Source organism: Xiphophorus maculatus, chromosome 12, assembly GCF_002775205.1.
Source record: "Xiphophorus maculatus strain JP 163 A chromosome 12, X_maculatus-5.0-male, whole genome shotgun sequence".
In the NCBI taxonomy this organism is placed as follows: Eukaryota; Metazoa; Chordata; class Actinopteri; order Cyprinodontiformes; family Poeciliidae; genus Xiphophorus; species Xiphophorus maculatus.
In genome coordinates this window covers 13121471-13148408 of record NC_036454.1, presented here as the reverse complement: position 1 = coordinate 13148408, position 26938 = coordinate 13121471, and the positions used below count along the sequence as shown (strand labels likewise).

The 26938-nt window shown below is 38.2% G+C and overlaps 1 protein-coding gene across 5 annotated transcripts in view; it reads right to left on the bottom strand.

Annotated features, from left to right (window-relative positions):
* The window catches only part of c12h9orf3 (chromosome 12 C9orf3 homolog), a 112464-nt gene that overhangs the window by 22125 nt on the left and 63401 nt on the right, over positions 1 to 26938 (bottom strand). For 4 of the 5 annotated variants that reach the window (XM_023343636.1, XM_023343633.1, XM_023343634.1 and 1 more), the window contains 3 exons: positions 26280 to 26340; positions 20524 to 20586; positions 19418 to 19504 (listed from right to left, as the gene is read on the bottom strand). In XM_023343636.1, the coding sequence (XP_023199404.1) occupies positions 19418 to 19504; positions 20524 to 20586; positions 26280 to 26340 (211 nt within the window). The other variant, XM_023343637.1, reaches the window with a different exon arrangement.

The window sequence follows — 26938 nt, the reverse complement described above, 5'->3', positions numbered from 1 at the left end:
CCACTTTAAATTGGCTCACACAGGTGCTGAAAAACCACAAACTCAAAACATACAACAAAATCATTCATACAAAATTGCTCTTAGATGGGTTTTTTCTTTCTTTTTTAGTTGTTTTAATTATACAGTTCTTGGCAAAGGTTTACTCAAGCCTTTTTATGTAACAATCACAAACTTTAGTGTTTTATATTGAGATTTTAAATGATAGACCAATACAATGTAATCCATAATTGTAAAATCAATGGATGAGAATAAAATATCTCAGAAGGTCTTAAAAAACAAAATCTACACTCTGGTGTGCCCTTTTTTCTGAAGGCCAAGGAACACACCGCACAGATCAGGAATATCGCCTTGAACTCACCATCTCTACTCATGATGCTGTGGGAAGCTTTCTTAAATGATTACAGAGGCAATGGAAGGATGGATGGAGCAGTATCTAACAAAAACGTGTTACTGGGACAGAGGTTCACCTGCCCCTTCAAGGCTTAGAATGGCCCAGTCAAAGCTTGTTCCTAAATACGTATAAATCAAAGTGATGTTTTGCAAGTTGATTTGCACTGATTCTTTCCATCAAATCTGAACTTGAGCTATTTTGCATAATAGAATTAGCAAAAAGGTAATTTGTTAAAGAAAAATAAACAGGAGTCATTTTCTTCTACTCCAAAATGATGAATTACTTTTGTTGCTCTAAAAATCCCAGTAAAATATATTGAAGTTTGTGTTCATAAGAGAAACAGTTCAAAGATTATGACAAGCAAGGAGAATTGTATGTCATGGGGTCATTTTTAGAAACATCCATGAGAGATTTTTATTCAGACATACAGCTGTAATGTGAGAATGATGTAACCATGATAAGTGACTATAGAGGATAAAGCCATCCTCAAACCACAATGATACAGCAATCTTTGTGATCCACACAGTCTGAAGGGACATAAAACATGTTGCTCATATAGGATTTGTAAACCAATTTTGCGTAATGGTCAGAATGCAAACAGGCCTACAGGAGATACTGAAAGGTTATCCATGAGTCACATGTTGCCCTTTCAACTTGTGCAAAAGAGCTGCATGTTGTTCCATCATTTTTATTAAATGACACGTAGTGCTGCTGCAGCGCAAATGACCTCGACAATGACCGTTGGCTTCGACTGTCTATCTTTAATTTGATCATTAATAGCCCTCGTTCGGTTTGATGACAGCTCCAATCAACAACCGCAGCAGCCGGAGATAGCAGAATAGAGCAAAAGATTGTGTGTTTATGAATCTTAACTGCTGCAATCAGTCTGGAGCCTAATCAAAAACGCACAAAACAGAAGTACCAAAATTGAGAAACAAAGGGAGAAAAGACAACAAGCTTCAGACGTTTTGACCTTGTAATCATCGCTTTTGGGATCAATTGTCTCAATGTTTGTCTCCAAACAAACACAAGCTGACAATAAGCCGGCTGTCGGGACCGATCTCCAGTTTTGAAAATGATGGGAACGAATATGTAGGGCATGAATGATAAAAGGCTAATCATTAGAGGCCTCTGGGGAAGTGAGGACTATTCTGTGAGCTGGGTAAATTTTACATTTTACAGCATGTGCTTTCCTTCCCAAATACCTAATTTCTGACTAACCTGTGTCCATCTGGTAGTCACCTGAACAATGTTTAGCTGGAAGTTTCGAAAAAAGAAACAGTAAATCAGATGCTAAGATATAGGAATAAACAACACTGTTGTGGGATTCATCACCACATAATGGAAAGATGGTGCTGGCAGTCCCATGCTGTGTGGAAGTTTTTCTTCAGCAGGGACACAGAAACTGATCAAAACTGGTCAGAAGAAAGATGGTGCTAAAAACAACACAATCCTAGAACAAAACCTCTGAAAGATTCCTTTGCAAAAGATTCAATACAGGGATGGATGTTTACCTTCCAGCAGGACAATGCTAAACAGATAGCTAGAGTTGTGTTGGTATTATGAGCTAAATTGGCACAAGGTCGAGACATAGCAAGTAAAAAACAGGTGGAAAAATAAAACACCGCACAGCTTTAGAGTAAGCACAACACAAGCACAAGGTGGGGCGTTTGCTATGTAAAATTCTATCTTCCTGTATTTTGGAACTGAACCGAGGGCAATTAACGTGTTTTCTCTCCTACTCATCACCGTTCTGACTCATAGCCAATCCACACACACTCGCCCCTGAAACAGAGGAAGTTTAATTAATCTATGGCACTTTGTGCTTTGACGCACGCTGCAAATCTGAGTGTCTCCAGTGGATGCCTGCTTCTTAACGTTCCTCCTCCTCCTCCCACGATCCAGTGTGTGCCTTCCCCAGTGGAGGAACACACAATTTCTCAAACGAAAAGGGCACGGGCCTCAAATTAATCTTTCTAGCTTTTTCACCAAGTTCCCTAATAGGTTAGTTGAAGTCACTATTTGAGCTTCTGCTAATATAAAAAAGGACGTTCTTCCCACTGTTTTCACCTAAAGGGTAAATTGAGTTTCATTTATACAATATCTTTTAATTTCCCATTTGTAGTAGTTGGGTAATTTTTTGAAAATATAATATGCACAGCATTGTTATTGTTATTATTTATTATAACCATAAGGATCCACCACAGAGGACTGAACCCAGGTTTCTGTGGTGGCCTTTTTGCCCTCCTGTAGCACCACCACCCATAAGCCTTTGAAAGAGACGGGCCTTTGAAACTAAACTGGAACAAAGAGACTTCTGTTTGTGAGCGAGAGAGAAAAATCTGTAGCATTTGTAATCCTGTGACACATCCAAACAGCTGGACGTCAGTTTAAACAAAAGCCGAGGTGAGCGGACAGGATGGTGGAGAACAGGCTTGTTTTGTATGGCTGCACAAAGACGATGTCAGAGAAACAAACAGATCAGTGAATAAGTAAAAATCCAATTGTGTATGAGAGCTGAAATATTGTTATGTAGGTATTAACAACTATTATAACAACATATTGTGGAGTCGTAGACCTTTGTAAGTTAGAGTGAGATGTTGCACTAAGGAAAATCCTTGGTAGCACACTAGCGTAGCAGGACCTCTGCATAAACTGGGAATTAAAATTAGTTATGTTCTTAAAAATTTTCTTACAAATATACAAAACAAGGTTCATGTGTTTCTCCGTATGCTCCACAAAGTAAATTTTTTACACACCCACAATATGGTTTCAACAAAATTAATATTTCTATTATAATCTTGACTTCAAGAACCAATGAAAATGTTTATAATTACCTTTGTAGAAAATTCTTTTGTGTGTGTTTAGTCTGTTGTCTGGTAAATCATAAATTATGCATACAGTATTTAAACATGGGCATTTTACCTGTCTAAATTTAACCAGGGTTTCACAAATGCACTGGTCTACAATATCTAAAATGATAAACCACACAGTCCTTCAGATGAGATGCCAGGATGACTAGACTGTTGTCTTTCCTCTACAGACCAAAGATGCACTGCCCCTCCTCACGTGTTGCTGCTCACTGTCAGTCAGCCATGTGACTGCAGAAGAAGAACTTGGCTTTGGTTTCACAGCGTGCACTTTTAAACATTTTCTGATCACACGTTTGTAAATCATGCATCACTTTCACCTTTTGGTTTGCATCAAACCTCACCAGGGTCCACATTTTCAGGCTTATGATAGTTCCACTGTTTAATCCACACCAGAAGTATCAGAATAGATGAACTCTAGGCTTTTTTTTTTAAAGTGGGCCAAGCTGTTCTGGTTGAGAATGCACTCCCAGGTCCAGACCTTATCTAATATGTGGATCTTTGCAGTGTACTGTAGGGGAATTTAAATTAGGAGTCATCATCATCCATCATCAATTTGCCATCTTAGCAAACAAAGTTTTTATAGCTTTGTCCAGCAATACTGCATGATCTTAAAAAACTAAAACCTCTTTGAGTCAACAGGGAAAATTCAGGGTCCAGAAGGAAAACCCAGACATCCCCAATGGCACTTTCTGGCTAATGCTAGGAGATCCCAAAGCATTTCTAGACCAAAAATCATTTTTAATTTCTTAAGCAAGTTCTGGGTCTTCCCCAGGGCCTAATGTTATTGGATGTGTCTGAAAAACCTGATGCATGTTGGTGCCCAAACCACCATGGCTTAATCCTTTCAGCGCACAGGAGTGAGGCTCTTCCCTGATCTCTCTCTGGATGATCGAGTTCTTTAAGTCTGAGTCTAGGCGCCTCATGGAGGAAGCTTTGTCAGCTACTTACATCTTTATACATCTGATGACCATAGTGGAGGGACAGAAAGTAGATGGGATTGATAAATCAAAAGCTTTGCTTTTTGGCTTTGCTCTTCCTTCTTCATAACAGGGCGAATGCCCTATTTAATTAAGATGTTTAAATAATGAGGTGAAATTAAAGAATTTAAGAGAATCCACATTCTTAACATAAATATCAATTTCAGACTTACTTTTAATTTGATTTCATACTGCACACTCCCAGCAGACATTAGGTCTTTAAAGAGAAGAATGAAAAGTGGCGTTGGCTGAAAATAGGCCAGGCTCCATTTCCCAATGTCATTTGCTCTGTTAGGATTCTGGATAGGTGAGAGCAGCCAGGGGTTGTGCTTAAATGTTCTCTCTTAGGGAAAGTATCAAATGAAAGAAACATTTAAAAAAAACTGACGCAGCCTCATTCTAGTTTCATTTAAGGAGTTGTAGACATCAGCGTAACAAGCAAAAGACATTTGATCCTAATAATTACCAGACTTTAAAGGCCTTGCAGAGAGGCACGTACAAAATAAAGGCTCAGAAAACTTTTGTTGGATCCGTGGCATTTCGCAGCAGATCGTCTTACAAATGTCAGCGTGCACACTGAATACAAAAAGCATGCAAGAAACATCAACGCGTGAACATACACACACGGGCAGCAAGGATTTGTCTATTCAAGGCATGTTAAATTAGACGATAACAATAATGGGGGTAAAAACACAAACATGCACTGGCAATGACCTCCAGCACAAAGTGATAGCATCTACTGTTGTTGAAAGATACACTGAGATACAGAGATTGAGAGCCTTAGAGGAAAAAAAAAAACAGAAAACAAGATGGGATGACAGAGTCGGATCCAAAGTGGGAGTGACGGCAAGGAGAGGAGACAGCGGGGTAAGGCTAGCAGAACCGTCAGAGAAAGGTTGTGTTCAGGAGGAGACCGGATTCCCCTGCAGCTCCATGGCTTTTCCGCCTGTGTGTGAGCTGTTTGACTCCAGTGTGTGTTGTCTTTTACGTGAACTCCAGATTGGCCTGGTTTAAGCATTCTGAGCTGACAGAGGTATTCAGGGTGGACTAGATATCTGCTGCAAAGGCTGACAGACGCATGCAGTTGTGCAGTCATGCACAGTCACATTGAGCCACACGCAGAAACGATAGGAGACAATAATGAAAGCGGAGGAAGGTTAGAGAATGGCAGAAAACAAGAGAAAGAAAGAGATGATGAGAATCAGGACAGACTAATGGATACATGGATACATGTTCAAACAAAGCCTTCCAAAAGTCATCAAACCCCTTAAACTTTTCAACATTTTGTCACAGATCAGTCACAAATCTGGATTGTTGTACTGGATTAAATATAAACAATCAACACAAAGTAGTGTATATTTGGGAATAGAACGATACAGCATACATGGTTTTCAGAATTTCTTTTCACAAATAAAAGTCTCTAAAGTGCAGTATCCCAAATTTACCCACCTAATCCGAGGATCTCTGTAGCACCTCCAGAGTTACCATGACCCCTTTGGTCTAAATCTCTACTTAATGTCAGTTTAGTTAGGCAGGCAGGACTTGGTGGGTTCGCAGTTGTGTCATACTTACCAAACCCTGCTTTAAATTTCACTTAAAGTTTATTCCTGACCTGTCCGCTGCATTCATTGGTCTACCAGGTGCTGTTTTTTCACTAATATTCTCTATTTTAGAATATTATTGATAGTCCAATATTATCCAGTTGCTCTATGATGTTTCATCAAGCAACTGGATTTATAACTATATTAAAATGATATGGAGGAAGACTCTATATAAATCTGAAGGCACTGAATATAAATGCAGACCAAACTTCTGTAGATTATACAGATCTTTGAGTTAAAATATGTTGAGGTTTGGGGTTGTAGAGTGACAAAATGTTAAAAATATTCATTGGTATTATTTTTACAAGGTACTTTACATGCCCTCATATCATATAAAAAAATATGCCATGAACAGCTCAGCAGGACATGATTTCCCAGTCTGAGGAATTTGGAGGAAATCTTTCCTGGAGCATTGCTGATGGCCTTTTATTTTTTTTTCTCATTTTAAAGTGGATCTCACAAGATCTTTATAAAGATAAAGGTACAGTGTGCTTGTCCCCTCGGGTGGTGTTAATAGAACTGCCTCTCTGTTATTATTAGACAAGTTCATCACAGAAATAATTTTTACTTAAGTGTTGTATGACCTCTGTTTTATGGGAGTCTTTCCCCTTTGAGCAGGACATATTTTAAATGCCACTGCTGAAATTATCCACGACACTTTCAGCATCTGAACCCCTCACAAAACACTTCTAAGAGAAACCTTTCCACTTCCTATCCAATTCACAAATGTAAAAATATATTTTTAGAGTAGGATTTTTGACAAATGAAGTGACTGCAAAACAATGTTTTCCATCTGAACGTTTATTATGGCCAAACTTAAAGAGCTGGTTAAATAATAATCACCAACAAGCATTAATCATTCATGTAGCGGCTGTTTTTCCCTTTTTTAATGTAATTATAAATCATATCACCACAGCCTTTACAGAATTAAGTATAGCTTCAAGAGGAACAGACTTTATATGCAGGTTGATGTTTTGATTTAAGCCAACAGTTATGTATATGTTCATAATACAATGATTTAATATTGAATTTCCTCAATTTTATTTCTCAGGTAATAATAAATTAAATTTCCTCGTTCTTACTTGTCATTCATAAAGATTTTCTGCTTTCATTGTTCAATGTGAGAGAAAATAGAAACGAGTTGAGTTTCTGGCTGCTATTAAGATAAGATTTAATAATAAGTGCATATCAATTTGATTTATGAAACCTTTGTCATAGTTCTGACATTTATGAAATTGAATTTAGTAAAGAAAAGCATCCTAGCCTCTATTTCTGTAAAAGATAAATTGGAATTTAAAGTATGTAAATTGCTATCTGATTGTAATATTAATCTATGATTTTTTGCACAATGACATATTTTTATGAAGATGCTCTTCATAAAATCTGTTTTAGACTGACTGTTCTTTGCTTGCCCCCCCTGCCCTCAACCCCCAAATTTTTATTTTACAGACAAACAAACCTAAATTATGGATTCAAATACTTTCAATAATTCAAAGTTTTTTACTTTTTTAGAAATTCTGTAGTATTGGAAAACAAAAATTAATTTACAGGTCTGGTTTGGGTTGAGTAGACATGAACCAGATGATTTTGATGCCAAGACATTCCATTATAAACTAGTAAAAGCATTGTAAAGTCTGTTCTCCCCGCTACAAGGAACCAGTGTACGGACTTTAGAACTGGGGTGATGTGCTGCATCTTTGTGGTTCTAGTGAGAATACGAAGAGCAGCGTTCTGAATCAGCTGCAACTGTCTGTCTTGTTCAGGCAGACCTGTAAAAACGCTGTTGCAGTCATCAATGCGATTAAAGATAAACACATGGATGAGTTTTTCAAGAAGAATGTTTTTTGGGACATTTGCTTTACATTAGTCAACTCAGTTCTAACTGGTTGAGTAGCACATATGGCTGCTTTTACTTTGTGTGCAAGCCTGTGTGTGTTGTTGATGAGGCTAAATGTGTTATGTCTGTCTGAGGGTGCTGTAGGCTCCCCGGTTATTACCAGCAAAGACAGATGTTAAAGCACTCAATACGCAGCATTCTCAGACGTGCGCAGACACAACATTACATACAGTACCTATAAAAGCGACTGGGTGACGCCTAAATCAGGCTTTATGGGAAAAGTATTGATTCATTTCACACCACTAAAAAGCCAGTTCCCTTTTACAGCTCAGCCCAATATTGCCATGACTCTCCACTTTATGTGTCTAAAGTGTCACCAGCTTCAACACTGTGACCTACACACAGCTCTGTATTTTTATTACGCCGCATTACACCAAATGTCTAAATTTGTGTTTGAATGGTTTCCAGAAAGAATTATGTGCAGTTGTGCGAGTTTACTAGCTACTAGTTTTTGTATGTGTTGTCGACAACATATTTAGAAAGCTGTTCTCTTCCTCTCCATCCCCGATATGTTTTCCATGTGTGCTGGTAAGGCAAACACAGCTGCACTTTAATGACACTCAAATGCTTTTGGGATTCCGAATGCACATGCATGAGTGCATATGTATGTGTGTATGTGTATGTTTGTTCTTTTTGACCACTTCAGTAAAATGCCTGTTTGAGAGTTTCCCTCAAGATGTGTTCAGACTGCAGAACCGTCAGTTAACTGTAGTTCAAAGGACCACTTTATGCGATGAGTAGAGATGTTTCTATCTTGAACGATCTATGATGCAGATGTACAGCAAGTGCTCAGAAAAACATAATTGCTTAGCACAGTGTTTGAACTACACCAGACAAATGCATAGACTAGTTAAGGGCCAAAGCACTGCACATCAAACCAATACAAAACACCTTTAAGATAATAAGCAAAAATTTATCTATACAGTAGTCGCAGGGGATTAGAGACCACAACAGAGCAGGAACAGCTATAATCCTTGAATACTTTAGATCCACTCTAAGAAGACTTAGACCTGCCTAGCTTAACAGTTTCCACACCAAATATACTTTCACATGCATTAATACAGTGGAAACTGCCTTAACACTACCACTGAAACTAATGCCTACATTCTTCCATATCGTTGCTCTTGAGGTTACAGCCAATCAGGACCAAGGAAAATAAATGGCACTCCTGGATTGGTTGTTTTGCAAATGTCAGTCACTATATCTAGGTATTTCAGCAACCCAAGCTGCATTTTCTCTTGGATATGCATCCTATTGGATATTTTAGATATGCTCCACAAAAATATCACAGAAACCGCCCTTTTATCATTCTGGATTTACACTGCATGTGTCGCCGCTGAGCACTTTGCCAGTGGAGCAGAATAGTTCCCTCGAATCAAACCCTGATGTAGAGAATGGACATTTGTGCATCAGAAACTGCCAGCAGACGCCCAAGCCAAAGTCAATAGTTTAAGTGAGTTTGTTGAAGAGCAGGTAACTGAACTAAGATACATTTTGTGGGGTTGGTTTTGAGCTCCCATTTATGTTTAAAGTTTATAGGTACACTTAAGTTTATAACATAAGTCATAAAGACTGTGAAGATTTAAACAGACATGCATGAATGTACTCTACATGAAGGTGTGTTTTTCAGTTACAAAAACTTGAGCAGCAATTCTTAGTTGGTATATCTGCCTTGATCAAGCTTGTCAGCAATGTAAACCTTTGATGAAAACGTCCATACACAGCCCCTTCTCACTACACCTCATCATTTACCCACATAGCAGTGAGAGGACAGGAAGTTCTTGTAAGAGATGAGACATGCAATGAGCTTTACATGACCTTGAACACAGAACAGCTGATGAGTGATGAATGAGAAACACACTCCTCAGATTTCTTCCTCTAACTTTCTTACCATATCTACAACACCTTATTTACATGGCATAAGTAGACCTGTCTCCTCTCTACCTTTGAAAGAAAATGTACATCTTCTCATACAACATTTGAGCTATACAGTTACATGCAGTTTTAGTGTTCATTCCTCCCATTGGTTTCTCAATCTGTTTCAGAAAGAAACCCTATCGTCAGCTACCTACCAGGCATCTTGTGACTTGTACTTTCAAGTCATGCAGAAATATCTTTTGAGATCACAGCATAAAATAAAAATGTTATATAGGGGAAGCTTTAGGCAGGTTTCATGCCATGTGTTCAGCATGTGCTGAGAAGCATCGTTTGCATTTTAACTGCCGTGACGATAGATAAGGGACTCCACATCAGTTGACTGTCACGTGCCTGTAAGTTTCAGCAACACTGGAAACCTACAGAGTTTTGAAAGTTTTGCCTAGTTTTCATAAATTAAATGTTTTTATAAGGATCGTTCCAGTCAAAGGACACACCAAGAAATTGAATCGTTTGGTAATTTTTGGGTAGGCACAACCAAATATAAAATGTTTTAAATGATTAACTTGGATGTGTAGAGCAAGGAACACCTCAGATTTGGCCTTTTACCCACAAAAAGTGTTTTTATTGAGCCGGACGTCTAAAATCAAGCCATAATAACCTCCTAAAAACTTATATTTAATATTACATTTTCATGAACGTTTTTATAGTACAAAGTTTTTTGTTTACAAATATTTAGCATGAATTCCCATCTATACATGTACTCCTATACTAATACTACATATACTACTTTTTTTAACCTATAAGGATTGTGTGAAAGAGAATTAGCATCTTAGTTGCTTAACTTTGTAAATTGTTAATTAGATCTGTTGTTGATTTACAAATTTAATTCCTGATACAACATATTGTTGATTTTCTTATGCTTCTTCTGTTTTTAATTGAATTATCTGTGGATCTGAAAGGCAGACCATGTTTTTGGGTCACTTTTAAAATAGGTGACAAACGTAGTTAGTTGGATTATGAGTTAGAAAAGTTAGATTATGAGACTGATTTATTTGCACACATAACATAACATATCGAACATGCCTGTGTAAAATAAAACCAATCTCATACATATTACATGCCATGACCCTGAATATATCTGGAAATCAGCATTTGAGTTAATATTTTCTTCATAGATATCAAAATTACATAAATAACTGATTATATGAAAGTGTTTGCTTTACCAAACACAAAGACTTCACCGTGTAGAAACCCTGTGGAGGTTGTAGCAGGTGCTACACACACTACACATTGCTGGTGAGAAGCTGGCATGAAACACAAATGGACACACAGCTGTTCATATGATCTGCATGGCTGTATTTAAGGGACATCTTTAGATATTTATTTATTCAATCACACAGCTGACCTGCGTGGTTTTATTTGCAGCTAAAACTGGATCAACAGCTTTTTGATTTGAAGTGTCCTTTGAATCAAACAGCTGTTGTTTGCTGCACTGATCCTTTGATTCCCACAGATTGCATCCCGGTCAGCACTTTCCACAAAAGATACAGCAAAAATTGATGAAGCCACCAGAATGCTTTTATTGATCTGTTGTCTGTCTCTGGTTCTGTTGACTTTTTAGATGTCCAGGACTTAGCCTTTTGTTTTTTTTTGCTTTTGATTGTCTTTTGGTCCTTTACTTTTCAATATTTTCTAGCAATCTGGTCTATGTATAAAACCATCAGAATGTTTTCTTAACTGAAAAAGAAGCTTGACAACCTGATGAGAAGTAAGTATCAAGCACACAATCACATCCCTTCTGAGCAACGCAAAATCTTAAGCATGAAACTGAGTAGCGCAGGTTGTTTTTCTCTTCCCTGTGGTCACTTTTTACTTTCCACCTGTTTAATCTGGCAATGTCTGTTCTGAACAGCAGCCAAGCAAACAGCTGCACAATACAAACTTCTATTTTTTTTTTTTTTTACTTTTTCACTGGATAGAAAACCACAGACCATCCCAAAACATATCAAGGTTTAATGGAAAACTTAATTAACTTGGCACATAAAAGTGAATCTAATACTGAAATAAATGCACCTCTGTTTATCCTGACAATCTTTGCTGCAATTTATACAGTAGAACATGTGTAATACCTTCTCTGAGCAAAAATCTAATGTATTCCATGTGTAGACGGGTGCGTTGGTAGTAGCAATAGTGATCTACATTAGCCCTTAGCTGATCCCCTAGACGGCCTACTGATGGAGAAACACACACACACACACAGACATTCTTCTTCCAACCATTTCCCATCCTGATGTAGAGTCTGGCCGGAAACAGCCATTTCCCTGAATGTTCCCATCTCTCCTCCGGCATACTCCCTCATCCCTGATTCATTGCCAATAAATCACACTAAGAGGCAGACACAGAAAGAGTGAGACAGACTTTGTGATAAAAGGCATAAGAGATTAGGAATAGTGGAGAAGGAAGAGAGGAAGACAAAATGAAACAGTTGACAGTGCACTGGAGAAATAAGAGACGGAAGGGGGAAACCAGATGTGTGAGTGTCAACACTTCACAAACTGAGAGGATGCCAAATATGGCTGAGTCTTGAATGGAACAACAAAACAAAAGCAGATGTTGTGTTAGAAAAAAATAACTGATATTTATGGTATGGATTGTGTTTTCAAGTGGTACTGATAAAAAAATAAAAAATACAGGTAGACTGGGAAACAGGAGGACAAAACTGTTAGACTACCAAATGTTTCTTCCCTTCCTTTAAAAGAAACACAGAATCCTGGCATTACATTGCTTGTCTATTTCACCTTGAAAACTTTGATTTCCACTTTTCAAAGTAGGAATGCACAAAAACAGTGACAAATATTGGGAGATTTTTAGTTTCATCAGCCAGTCGGATACTAAAATATTTATCCTGCTCCATATTTTTTCTAATTTTGCCCCTCCCATTTTACAACATAATCAGAGTGCATGGGACACACCATGCCTAAGTATTACTTAGATATGAGGTAACTTATTGTTAAGTTACCTCATATTGGTACAATAAGTACCAGTAAGGCAGGTTTCTTCAGGCTGAGTGAAAAAATATTAGCTATTTTTAGTTTGAGGAAGCACAGAAGTGTGAGAAGCAATTAAAACGAAAACAGCTTCTTTTTTTTAATCGGATGCCTAATTCTAATTATCTCTGCTTCAAATTGAAAGATTAACAGCAAGTAAAACAGACTGAAATAATTCTCTACATTGGCCTCCTCCTCTTTTTAAATCTTCTACTTAAAGCTTCATAATGTGCACCACCTGCAAACCCCACCCAAATCAACAACCTTTTGATCAGGGCCTTTTTGCTCTTCCACACAGGGACTCCTGTTACAATGGCCGCATCCCCCCGTCCGACCATCAGCATCACACCTCATTACAGCACAAGAGATTTCAGTCAGCACTCAAACATAGCTAATTTCTTTGTGGGTTTACATTGTCTACAAAAATAGAAGCTGACAGCATTGTCCCTGCGGCACACCAGCACTGCAAGGTCCATTTAGTAGCTGCTTTGCAGCTTTTGATCCACGTAGCTTGCCTCCCAAAATATAAATGAATGATGCCACGATGACTGGGCAAACACAAAAACTCCAAAACAGTCTTTTTAATGGAGCTTGAAGGAAAACAATACCTTTTCTCAATTTATTTGTTTAAACAATATACTTTCTGATCGCAAAACACATGGAATATTAACTATGGGTGATCTATTTTTTCACAATATTTTAAGGTATACCACCCCTAATTGTCACAGTTGTAGATGTTTTCAGTTTTTTAATTATTGTTCTGACTACACTTACTGGCAACTTTATTTAAAGAGAGGCTAAGAGGAGTAGACCTCTGTCTCATGTCATATATAGGAAAAAATCATTCTATTGATATTCAAGTCGTTTACAGACTAAACAACTGAAAGTATCAATTAAAAATTGTCTGTTACATTTATTCTAGAGGAATTGTAAAGTGTGCAGCTAAATGTGGCACCAGAAATTGTTCTTAGTGTCAAACTGTTTCCTTGCAGAATAAATGTAATCAAATGTAATTAAGATTCTGGACTAGGAGATAAATTCATTAATAATATAAGTATATTTGGACACTACTGTAACTAATCTGTACAGAAACTGATCCTATTGATTAGGATGATGCAGATTCCCATCCTCCTGAGCAGACTACTTGACACTGAACTGGGAGCTGACTCATTCCCTACATATTCTGTTGCATCTACAGTGCACAGAAGGATTCTTGTAACCGGATTGTTACTTAATCTGTCTATGCAGAAACTTAGTGCATAAAAATGCATGTGTGTGTTGAGTGTATCTTAAAATTTTATGTTCCTCACATGATGTTTCTATATTTTCCAGCTAATTAGAAGTAGTCTCCTGGAAATGAGCACTGAACACTTCTGTAATAATTAAAGGTGTGAAGTTAAAAAATAGTGTGCCACAGAGTAATTTAAAATGGAATGATAAGAATTCAGGATTACACCATTCCCTGGAGTTTGTTTATCCAAGGTAAGAGCTGTGCAAACACTGTCTACATGCAAAGCCTTATATTTGCACCAAATGCAGTGTAAATCAGAACAATACAGGCTGAAAATATGCAGTTCATACCTTTCAGTAACATCAAAGACTTAATGCACAGTCGGATTACTACAGATGGTCATGTTATGTGCCTAAAACTTAAGTATAGGAATTTTTGTTGCATCTGCTAGCCATTGAGCACATTCTACAGACCAGTTGTTCCATGAAAGCCTGAGATTATTGAACACACTTTCCCAGAAAGTTACTCTAAGGTTTCATAGGAGGTTCGAGCCTTTGATGATGCCTATACTCTGCAGGTTAACATGGAATTTAATAAATGTAAAAACCGGGTCAATTATAATTCCTAATGTAAACCTTTACCAAGAAGAAAGGTATGTCATTAGTGTACCTGAGATCCCTTGCTACTCCAAATATTTCCCCACAGGGTTTCCTGTCCTGATCAGCAGGGGCAGATGGACCCTCTCATTAAAGTGACCGCAGTAGAAAATGAGAGCAAAATGAGGCCCATTACCATGCAGGCGTGACTAATATCCTTTTGCAGACCTCTCCACACACTCTGCTCACATGCACACGCATCTCCCGTGCACACACAAGTTGCATTTGTACGCAAAAAAAGAAAGGCCAGATGTGCACGTTATGATGCTCGTTAATCAATAAGGGTAACTGAAACTGAAACAAGGGGAAGTTGGTAATAAACTTTGACTCTACAATATTGACCAGATCTGGGGCTCTGTGGGGGGTGTCTGGAACCCACTATGGAGTGCATATACAGATCTCTGTGAGAGTGCACATGTGTGCATGTTCCTAATGGTCCCTGATGTCATTAATGAGAAATACAAAAACTGACTCGGTCCACACATCCACCTTATGAGACCATTTCACCATCATTACCAACCCTTTCTAACTATTTTTACACATCTGATGAGTCTTATGGCTTAGATTTATGCATTCTTTTTGTTTTTCTGTCATAGAAAGTACTGCTGTCTCAGATTTTCTGTTTTTGTGTGTCTACCCTGGTTGGAGTTATGGCCAGACCTATCGCTGCCAATTTTAATACGCTTTCCTGGATGCAGCTTTTCCTGCTGCTACCTTGTCACTTTTTTTTCTTTCCCATAAAAGGCTCCAGTGCTTTTGTATTTAGCTGTGTTTGATTCACGGATGGAGTCGTTTATAGAGCTTTGGCTGCCATTACTTTCACCTTCCACTTTTTTCCCAGTAGGAAGCACTCCTGACCCAGTGCTACTGTGTTTTTCAGTGGCTTCTTCCCGTCTTCCTCTCAGCCGTTAGCTAATAATGGAAGATGGCTGTTCTGAGGGAGCATGGTTGTACTGGAAGTTTCTTCCTGATAAAACAGTGTGGTTCCTTTCCTCTGCTGCCATGTGCGATTTACCTTCCTTGCTCAGGAAGGTAGATCGCTACAAAATGCGATCATCTGAGCTTCCTAAGAGAGACAACTTTCATCAATTGGCAAAATGTAATACCTGAATTTGGCTGTATTGTCCTATAATGTGGATTGAACTCGGCTGTACGAATTGAATTGAAAAGAATTGGATAGATTCAAATTGCATCTGGAGCAAATTGGATCGAATATAATTGGATAAGAATTTGTCCTGTTTGTCTTGTAAAGTGCTTTGAGATGACATTTGTTGGCACATGATGTTGTATATATACACTGAATTGAATTGAAAAAAAAAGTATATCATTTTTGTCATGTGATTCTCACTAGCACATTCATGACCATTCAATATTTTGCAATAATGAATCCACCAGGGTCCTTGCCTAAAATTCATTATTTATCCACAAAAATCATCCTAATCCTAATCCTAACCCTTTCCATCTCATCAAGTATTTTTCCTTTTTCCAAGATTTCCATCTACAACCTTTGTTTGCATTGTGTTTGTCTAATTTTTCCTTAATTCCAAATTTCTGACAAAAGACTCCTTCCCTTCATCTCTGTCATACCCTAACTTCTTCTCCCACATCACATTCTACCGTCTTGCCTCTTTCGTTTTGAGCGTCCTCAATTGCCTTTTGCGATCACTTCTGCTGATTGATTTATAACCTTGCAACAGGCTGGTAGACGGAGGGAGGAGAAAGAGAGAGGAGGATCAAGAGAGAGGGAGCTTAGCAGGAACAGGGCTGTCGGAGTGTTTGAAGTACATGAAGGAGTAATATAAAATACACCTGGTCCATCCATGGGGCACTCACTGTTCCTAGAAACAAAAGAAAGGGAGGGGGACACAAGGGAGGAGAGTGGAGAGGGTCGGTCCGCAGGGGAGGGAGTGGGGTCTCTCCGTTTTTCCTTTCAGACTAGCTTTTATGGTGTTACTTCAAACGCTGACCTCCCACCCACCCCCCTGCTCCCTCGCTCCATTCGTCCGTCCATTTGCGCCTCCCTCCTCTTTCTCACTATTGTGTATGGCCAAGTGGACAGTAATTGGCTATTCTTTCATGAGGCTGATTTCAGCAGCCCCCCACACCCCAACAGGAAGGGGCCCTTTAGCTGCCTCTCAGAAGTAAGTGTATGGGTGTGTGTGTGTGTGTTGTAAAATATGCCAGACATTTAGGTATCAGGTGGTTTTAAGGAGACGGGGGGCGGCTGTGCTGGCATTTCATTCACAGCAAACTCAGGAATTTAAGGTAATCGCATCATGTTCAGACACGGGATTTTATGAGATACCAAATGGGTTTAAGAATCAGCCTAGACGTGTTTAAATGATCTTTTTTAATATTTCTTCAATTACAGATGCTTTAAGCTTGAGAACATTGTGTTCAAGAAAAAAAAAGAAGTCTAAAAAGGCAGCTGTCTTGGCAAGACTTTATTTCATGACACCAAGGAGTGCTTGCCTAACTTATTCATGAGATAAAATGTGTTGTAAAAAAAAGATGAGTGGTTTTGAAAAGGTTTTCAACAGTTTACAACATCTGAGCGTATTGTGAGTGATATATAAAAGCCGCTCTACTCTCGCTAATGACTTCTGGCCCTCGGTGGCTTATAGATCAGTGTGTGTTCATTAATGATGCAGGCGTGCGCAAGTGTGTGTGTGTCAATTAGTGGGTGGAGGGGATTAGCTGTCTCCAGAGATTCCTAATTAACACAACACATGCAGGAAAAACTGTGCTTTTTTTCTCCAGTTTTTACCTTTTTATGTGGTTATTAAAACTTTAAACTGACAGGAAGAATGCAGAAACAAGTAAGCTTAGAGAAAATAAAGACTACCTATAAAGTGTTAGAATTGTTTTAAGCAAATTTCTCTAACATTAGTATAACTAGTAGTAGACAGATGTAATTTCTCTGCCAGTTTGAAGAATAGTGAAGAAAATCTCAGAGAAACTGGATGACAAACATGTATAATGTGTTTATTTTGCATACAAGCCCAAACATTTTTTATTTTGAAAAATGAGCTTTCGTCTTTAAGCTCTCGTCTTTTGCTTAATGATTTCCAAAGCTACATAAGCCATCACATTCAGTTCTCCAGAAGTGATTCTGCACCCTTAAACAGAGAAATGTGAGTTAACCTAAGACATATCAGCTTTGCTAAAAAAAAAAAGTGTTTATTTGTGGAGGTCAGAGTTAAAGTGGTGTGCTTAGTTTGTGGAAAACATGGTCAGATTTTCCTCTTAACATTTGCAGCCTCAGTTTTAATTCACAGACTAAACATGAAATAAAACATGAGACTTTGGTCAATTTAAACAACTGTTTTAGTTAAACATAATTATATAGCTCAACTAAACACCCATTTGAGAAATCAAATGGGTAACATTTGATTGGTCAAATGGTGGTCAGTTGTAAGGTCTTCTGTCTCTGGAAGAAATTTTTAAAATGGATCACATAATCAGTTATTTATGAAATAAATGTTTGTGTCCAACCATTAGTATGGCCTTCAACAAAAGTCATGATTGGTCACATGATCCGTGCGGAAAACTAACAGCAACAACCCTGGTTTATACTGGTGTGGCTGGCTTTGCCATCTGCATCAATCCACCTAATCTGCTGCTACTCATCAGCTCCCTTAAAGACTGGACTTAATGTATGGCTGTCATATTTGCAAAACGCTGCCAAAGATAGTGCTTTCCAGGGCTTCTCCAAGTCTTTTTCTTGATTGAAGAATTATTCCAGTAGTCCCATATTTTATCAATCGAACGGCTCTATAGAGCCAGCAGCCTCAAATATTGCCATTACCCCTAGAAACCAGGCCATTGCTTGACTAAGAAATCAGTAATAAGCAGTCTCTTGTCTACAGGTTGAACTTCATGTTCCTTTTCTATTAAGGATAAAATTGCCCTGTCTTTCAATGGACAAAACCACTGAAGGAACAACTCCTAATTGTATGTCAGTTTCCAAAACATTTTACAACTGCATCATAAAAAAATGTGGGTTTATTTTCCAAGATGAAGCCACATAAGCATCTTGTGGTGCTATTTTTAATTTTCTTGGTTATCATTACTTCCAGACAGAAGAAATATGTTGGTCACATTAAAATAGTTTGCATAATATAAATCTGGAAGGAGTTTGAACAATTTTGAGATTAGCTGTACTTCTATATATAAACTAGTCTATTTATGAAATGTTTTGAGATTACTTTAAAAAAAAAAAATTGTGATACATTAAAAAAACTAAATTGAATTGCTGTTGAAATATTGGGTTTGGTCCATAAGCCGGTAGTCTTATGGACTACCGGCTTATGGTATGGTATGGTTCACTGATCTGAAAATGTATTAACTTTTCTGCAAAGTCATGGTGATATAACAATTTTTCTACAGTAAGTAAGGGGACAGACAATAACTTCACAGAATTACACTTTAAAAACTTCAAATATTCCTTCAAGTTCTGAATGTAAGGGCTCAATGGTGGCTACCACCCAGGAAATACAGACACCACATCCACTTTGACCATGACCACACACGCACACATGCACAATATGTGATGTATACAAGCTCTTAAAAGGTTAAACACACACCAGCGGAGGACAGGACATAAACGCAGACTGTAAAAGTACAGGGCTGTCTGTCCTTTCAGACACAACACATCAACAGAGTTGGGGATAACCATGTTGTCCGACAAACAAAATTACTCTGAAGTTCAAAAAAAAGAAAAAAAAAAATCACAGCAATGTTTAAAGAGAAACCCACAACAGTTTGGGAAGAGAAAGGTTCTCTAAGGATAAAAAGGGGACACATTGAAGAGGAAGAAGTAGAGCGAGTAAGGAGATAACAGACTTAATACTGCAGAGTGCCTACCTCTTTGTAGTTCACCTTGGGTTCTGTTCTCTTCCGCTTTCTGCCCTTCGCCTGGTGAGTCCGACTGGAGAGAATCCATTTTACAACCTGCAGAGAGACGATGGTGGGGGTGAGGAGGTGAAGGCGGGAAAAAGATACGACGAACAGACAGAGTAGCCCAGGGGGAAACAGTGTGATGGTGGAGGATAAAAAAATGACAAAGATTAAATAAAGGTGAGAGTGAAACATCAGAAAGAGAAAAGTGGTCATTGTTCAATGGAAAAAAAAGCTCTCAGACACTGACTTCAGAATTAACACTCACAGGACGACAGAGCAGACAGAAAGCTCACCAGAGTGCAAAGTGAACAAAAATTCACACAGCGAAAACAGTCCTGCACTCATTTGCAACTTTTCTGCACTCAACTAACATAAACAACCAGCAGAGACAAAATAAATAAAACGGAGGACAGCAGCTTTCAAATCTGAACAACACGTGTTTCCAAAAAAGGAATACATGAATATGGTTGAATGACATAGAACAAAGAAATGCCTATGAACATTTAGACCTAAATATGATAGATCTTCTTTTAAATAAAGTCACTAAAGCCATTTTGGAGCTTTAAAGTTAAAGTGCACATTTTATCCTTCTTAGGAGAAAGATAAATGCGAGGATGTGAGCAAAGAAATTAAGAACATGGGAGCATTATGGGAAATCTGATAGGCAGCACAGTACAACACGCAACAGATGCACAGCGCTGTGTGCGTGAGCGCGCTGCACTCCTCTCGGAGGCAGACAGAGGGAGAGACTGAAGCGGGGAGTGAATGTGGGAAAGAGAGGTAAACAAAGTGCGAAAGAGGTAGAGATAAGAGATTATATCAAAATAATGTGAAATAAAGCGTGGAACAATTTTTAAAAAGCCCACAAATTAATAAAAGAAGCCCTGAGGAGGCAAAGAAGGGGGAATTAACTTGGTAAAAGAGAAGACTGATGAAAATCAGATGATAATCATATCAAGCATGTGCAATATTTCCACTCTGAGCGCTTTTCTTGAAGACTGTCTGCCACTCCCTGAAGATGAGAAGAAGAGAGAGAGAAAAGGAGAGAAGCGGAGGAGTTGTGCGCCTACCTCTGCTTTGACTTCTTCCACCAGCCTCGCCTGTGACCACACGGCGCTCCTTTCATGCAGCCACTGAACGACAGAGGAGAAGGGGAGAGCAGTGAGCCGGGGGGGCAAGTGATCGGGACGGAGAGGAATGCTTTGCAGAGGCAGAGAGAGAGACCGAGCGAAGCAGGAAGGGGAGGGAGGAGAGGTGGGAGGAAAGGGAGAGAAGGTGGGTGCGCTATCACTTGTTCCTCTGACGGAAACTCGCTACTTGACTCCGGAGGGAGAGACAGAAGGAAAGTGAAGGAGAGGAGAGAAAAACGGGGAGAAAGGTGGAGCGGACAATTCACTTCATTCCTCGTTTGTGTTTTTTTTTTTCATCCATTCATTCATTTGTGATTACACACACAAACATAACGCTGGTCATGCAAACACCTACGTACAGAAAGGAGGCCTGACCAGAGCTTCTACTGTCTCCTCTTAAGGTTGCAGTACAGTGAATTATACAGCTGTATTTCAGTATGTTTTAATCTAAGGCTGATTCCAGTCATTTACATTCTCGGGTATGGTGTTTCCCATCTTCCCTTTGATAATACTCCATAAGTTTTCTATGGACTTAGATCTGGACGGTGATGCCATGGTCATTACAGCAGGTATTGGCATTTCTGGTAATGTGAGCAGGTGCCAAGTTCTGCTGGGAAACTAAGTCAGAGTCCCCATAAAGTTTGTCGGGAAATAGTATGGAGTGATCTCAACTTTGTTTTAAGTGCGACTTTGGACTTAACAAGCAGAAAACCAGCACCAGCAGATGATTTCCCAAATCATTCCTGACTGTGGAAACTTCACACTGGACCTTAAGCAACTTGGATTTTGTGTCTCTTCATTCTTGTCCCAAAGTCTGAACCCTGGATTTCCAAATAAAATACAAAATTCACTTTTATCTGAAAAGTTGATAATGGGCAAAAGTCCTGTCCTGTCCTATTATCTCCATAGTGCAGTTGAAATGCTTCTGATGCCGTTTCTGAATCAAGAGATGTAACACACACATCTGTGTGTTGTGACACTTTAAATCCTGAATCCAGTTACAGTTCATGTTATGTGAAGCTATGCCAAACTCCTGACTAGCCTCTGTTCGACTATCTTCTCAAGGCTGTGTTTGTGCACCTTTTGCGACTCCATATTTTCTTCTTCTCAACTTCCCATTAATGAGCTCAGATGCAGCAATATGAACAGCCATTTTGTTTAATGACCTTTCTGTATTTTACAGTCTTTATTTAGGTCGTCAATGACCTTTGCCTGGGCAACTGTCAGGCCAACATTCGTCCCCATAATCTTGAAGGCCATAGCACAACAGTTTTGTTTTTAAACATGTTATTTTTTAAGTAACTTGGTTTTGGGTTATCATTAGCTGTAAGCCACAATCATCAAATAAACTGAACTAAATGGTTGAATTTTGTTGTTCAGTGTGTAATGAATATGTATAATATCTCAGTTTTACTTTTTGAAAAAAAATCTATTTTTGATTATAATTTATTCAGATTCACCTGTAATAATGGGTGCTTGCAATGATGTTGTTGAGAAAATAAGGGGGCAAAAAGTAGTGCCTGGTATCAAGGTACCTTTAAACGCTCTGATAAACAAACTGGAAGCAGCATCCTCTGCCCATTATACACACTTCACAGATGTCCCCACACACATGCCTGTGCACACCTTTAGCTATCATAGTTACCATAGCCACAGACAAACACACACAAAGTATAGTAGTATAACTGCATGCCTGAGTACTTCATGACTTTTTAAAAAAAAAAAACAAAGGTACTCCAGCAGCATCAGATGTACTGAGGCAGAGAGAGGTGTTGGAGTGGGCAGTATAGAATGTAGTGAGTGTTGAGGCAGTAAATTGGCATTGTGTAACAGGATACCACACATAGCTCTTTTGCTGTTTGGATCTCAACAACTATTCTCTGGACAAAAAGCCCTTTGTCTACATCTAACACCATGGTCCTGTTTCTGTGGCTGTGCAGTGTTTCTCTTTTGGATCAATATTAGATGACATATAAAGGTCTCATCTCACATTCCTTCAGCAAACAAGGAGGCAATAAATCAAGTCAACTGTTGGATTCAAAACTGTAATTTGTGGCATATAAGTTTCTAAATTAGAGTGTATATAGAGAACAAATAGTGGCGCCGTGCTGATGTCCCTCATTTTAGGACAAAATGGATGACATCATCTGTATAATGCATCCAAACTGGTAAGATTTTGCACCTTAGCAACATAGTGGAGTGACCTGCTAGGTAGATCAAATCTACATAGAACCAATACCACTGACAAGGCACTGATAGTGTTTTACTAGTGTCCTGATGTCTATGGTTATGGGAATAATGCATAACTTAAAAATGAACATTTAAAGGTGCATCAAAAATTAACTGGTGACCCGAATTAGATTAATATGAGATTGACCTACCCTGACCTCTGGTCAGTAAGTATAAAAGGCAAATCTTGGATCTCTTTCCAATTAATGAACATGCCATGGCTAAACCATACAACTTCCACACTCTTCAGTGTGGAAGACACAAAGTTAGCCACCTTATTGATCAATGTGCTGTTTAATAATGAAGTCAGAGGAAGCATAAAAAAGTATAAGAAGCTACTTAAAAGGAAACTATTGAAATCAAAACCTAAGCTGTTTCGTCAGGCTGCTAGTTTTAAGCAAAACATGTAGACTAAACATATTGCAGACAAGTTGATCTGTTTGATCATTTTCAGCTTTCATCCTCTAACTTAAAAGGCTGGATTTGGAAATTTGGCAATCTTTGGAAAATTCAAAGGTAAATTAGAGGTCAAGAGACTGCTCTTTAGTGTACAGCTGCTTATCTCTAACACTAAATGTCAATGCAGTAAAAGTTTTAGTCTGTTTTAATATAGAAAAAGGCTGTGTTGCAGCAACTTCTCTCTCACACATTGACTGCCCTTGCCTCTGTTTCTAATATAAATAATTAATGATCACCAATAGCCTGGATTGTTGGATGTTGTTTTTAATAAAGTTAATTATGGATTGCAAAGAGAAACTGGAATCAACAAAAAAATAATTAAAAATGATGTCATCAGAACTTTATAAAGCTTTGTAAAGACCGAGAATCCTCCACAAACTGATCAGTGCATCTCTAGCAAAGACAAAGGGTAACTGTAAAGAGAATTCACTTTTTAGATATGGTCATTGTGACTTAAACAACAAAAAAGTTGGGAAGAGATAAAAATAAGAAGGCAGGATGTTTTCTCCTTTGAACAGAAGAAGTGACATATATTTCTGTTGTAAGTCTGAACAGCTCCCTGAACCTTAAGGGCACAAAAACAAGTGACAGGTCTGGGTTGTCTCAGAGGTTTTGAGTTGGCAGACACCCAAATATAGACTATCAGCACAGAAAAAAAATACTTTTTATAATAGGATCTCCTTAGCATATGAGTTGAGCTGATTGAGTTTTTGTATTATTCAATAAATAGACTCAATGAAGAGTTGAACAATACGTATAATTATAATCCACAGTGCAAATGTCAATGTTCATAATAATACAATCACAAAGGGCTGAATGCATGTAGTGTCAGGTATGCTATTACTACTCTGTTTCACAGTAAATTTCTGGTTTGACTGTTGTGTTCATGGGACAGAAACATCTGAGTGTTCAGTCATCCCATCTGAGACTACCTCTATCCCCTTCCAAAGGGAGTGCTTACTCATCTAAACTAAAATATCTAAAATAGGCTCTCTCTCATTCCCCATCTCTTTTTCCAGGATTGGTGTGTGTCATTGTTTATTATTAGGCCAAACCATTTCCTGCCTCTTTTTTTCCAGACCAGATTGTGGAGCAACACATGGGAGTCTGTGGTGATAAAGAGCAAGACAACCCGGGAAAGATTTTTTAAAAATGTGTTTGTGTGTAGTGTACAGTACACACAAACACAAGTGCTCGCATTTGTAAGAGGTTTTAATCGATCTGGCTGATCTACTTAGCCAGTGACTGGCACATCAAAACAAAAATAAATAAATAAACAAGCGAGCCGGTGCAGAAGCACTCAACCCTTATCCAATCAGGTAGGAGAAAACAGAAGTCCCCTCCACAGTGTCCTTCCCACCCTCAGAGGCCCCTGAAAGGCTCTAGTTACATCAGCACGTAATCTAGAAGGTGAATGTTCCCAGACAGCCATGCAAAAAAAAAAAAGAAAAAAAAAGGGACAAAACACAGACACACAAAATTTGCACGTACGCTGTGTGGTAATTAAGATCAGTTACCATAGAAATAGGAGAATTGAAGAAGCCGTTAAAGTGGATTGATCGTGTGGGTGTGTATTTGTAATGCAATAATCTATGACTGGGGGTATTTTTCCCAGCTAGAGCCAGTGGAGGAGAGGTATTGCTCAGATAAAATAACAATCTATAACTTACAATTACACAGATTTCTTCTTTTTAGCCTTTTTTTGTCTCACTTATGTGTTCAGATGATCAAATACATTTTAAAATCTGATAAAGGAAACCTGAGTAAACTGAATGCTGTTCTTAAATAATTATTTGATCTATAAAGGGAAAAAAAGCTATCCAAACTACAACAACTTGACCCTTTATGAGAAGTAATCAGTTCCTAAGCATAATTACTGATTGTCCAATAAATGGTAGCGAATCACTCAGTAATTGATAGCTGAACACCCTCATTTAGGATTTATAAATAGAGGGAAATATTCTATCATTTACAGCAAGTTGAGGGTCCTGAAGCGATAAAGCAGCCCCTACCATAACCCTGACACCAGGTTTGACAGTAGGTATGCCATTCTTTTTCTGAAATACTGTGTTTTATTGAATCTACAGTTGAAAGAATATTTTCCAAAAGGTCTTGTGATTCATTAAAAGGTTGTATTTATAGGTTGGGAAATGTGAGATGTATTCTTATGGTCTCTTGTATGAGCAGTGTTCTCATCCAAAAAAATATGGTTACAGTTATTTCCTGATTTACTGTAACCATAATCAGAAATTATGATTACAGTAACCAGAATTTCTGGTTACCAATCCAAACCAGCCTGGCTCTATGAGAAGAAATAGTTCTTCTCATAGAGCCAGGCTGGTTTGGATAGTTACCCCCCTAAATGAATAAATAAAATTATGAGTTGAAAATGGCATTTTGTATTCAGTTATTTATGTCTAATCTGAAACATTTAGGAGTGACAGAAAAATAAAACAAAAGAAACAAAAGTACTTTGTCACAGTACTGCAAAGAACTGGAAATTGACCTAAAATTTAATTGACAAAGTGATCCAGATAAATATTTTTTTCCATTTTGTGCCTCAGTTGCCAGGAAAAGCTTTTAGCAGGAAAGCAATCATCATCAAGCAGTTGTTCAATCCCTTCTGGCAAACAGTCACACCACATTTAAGCTGGAGTATTTATCTAGTTATTTACATCTTATAGGGGACATCATTTTGATTATGAGAGTTGTATTACACAGATGTTTAGAGATGTTCAAAAGATATCCTCAAGTGTTATGTCTTTCCTTATCTAGTTGTACGGCATGTTTGCATCAACAGTACTAAAGAAGTGAGGCAAAGCAAAGAAAAAAAAGAAAAATCACTGATTTAAAATGAAGAACTATAATTTTTGGGAAACTGCCTTTAAAGTCCTGCCAGTTCTGCTATGGCACATAAAGGTTATACAGTAAATTCTCAAAGCAGAAGCCTCATTTAGAAATTTACACTTTCATTCATTAAAAAGGCAGATTGCAAAGACTTCTCATACCTCTGGAATTCCCGGTCGATCAAGCCAGTCGGCGTAAATAGCACTGAGGGTGAGGCCCTTTCTGGAACACAATGGCACAAGTGTTAGTTTTATTCCTATTATTACAGTGATGATTGTTATTGCCCAAGAAACCCTTTTAAAAATCACGTCTCTGAGAAAATGCTGGAAGGGTTCTGGCAGGCTTGAGTTTGGGCCAACACCTTAAACAAAAAAAAAAAACTCAAACAAAAAAAAAAAAATCAGGGACACACCCGTCTTCCTATACAAGAGAGAGTAAACAGACATGTACAGACAATGAATTGGATTTAGACGTATGCATGTCATGCAGACAAACATTTGTATGAAAAAGTGTAGCTGTGTCTATGAGACAAAGTGTATGTTTAGTGCATGAAAACTGTCTCAGACAGAACTGCCAGAGTGACCGAAGAGACATGCAAAGACAAATGTGTGTGCAAACAAACATTCCACAAGCAGTCAGCAGTAGGTATGCAAACTCTAAAGCACACGCAGAGTAGAAGAGTAACCATACGGCATACCCTTCACCACACTATTAATCTTTCTGGCTGTGTTTAAAAAAATAAAACTCCACTCTCTCGCAAAAAAGCTTTTACTGTGTGCCCTGAGATTCAGTCCATTAAAGAGGCAATTTTTTAAATGAA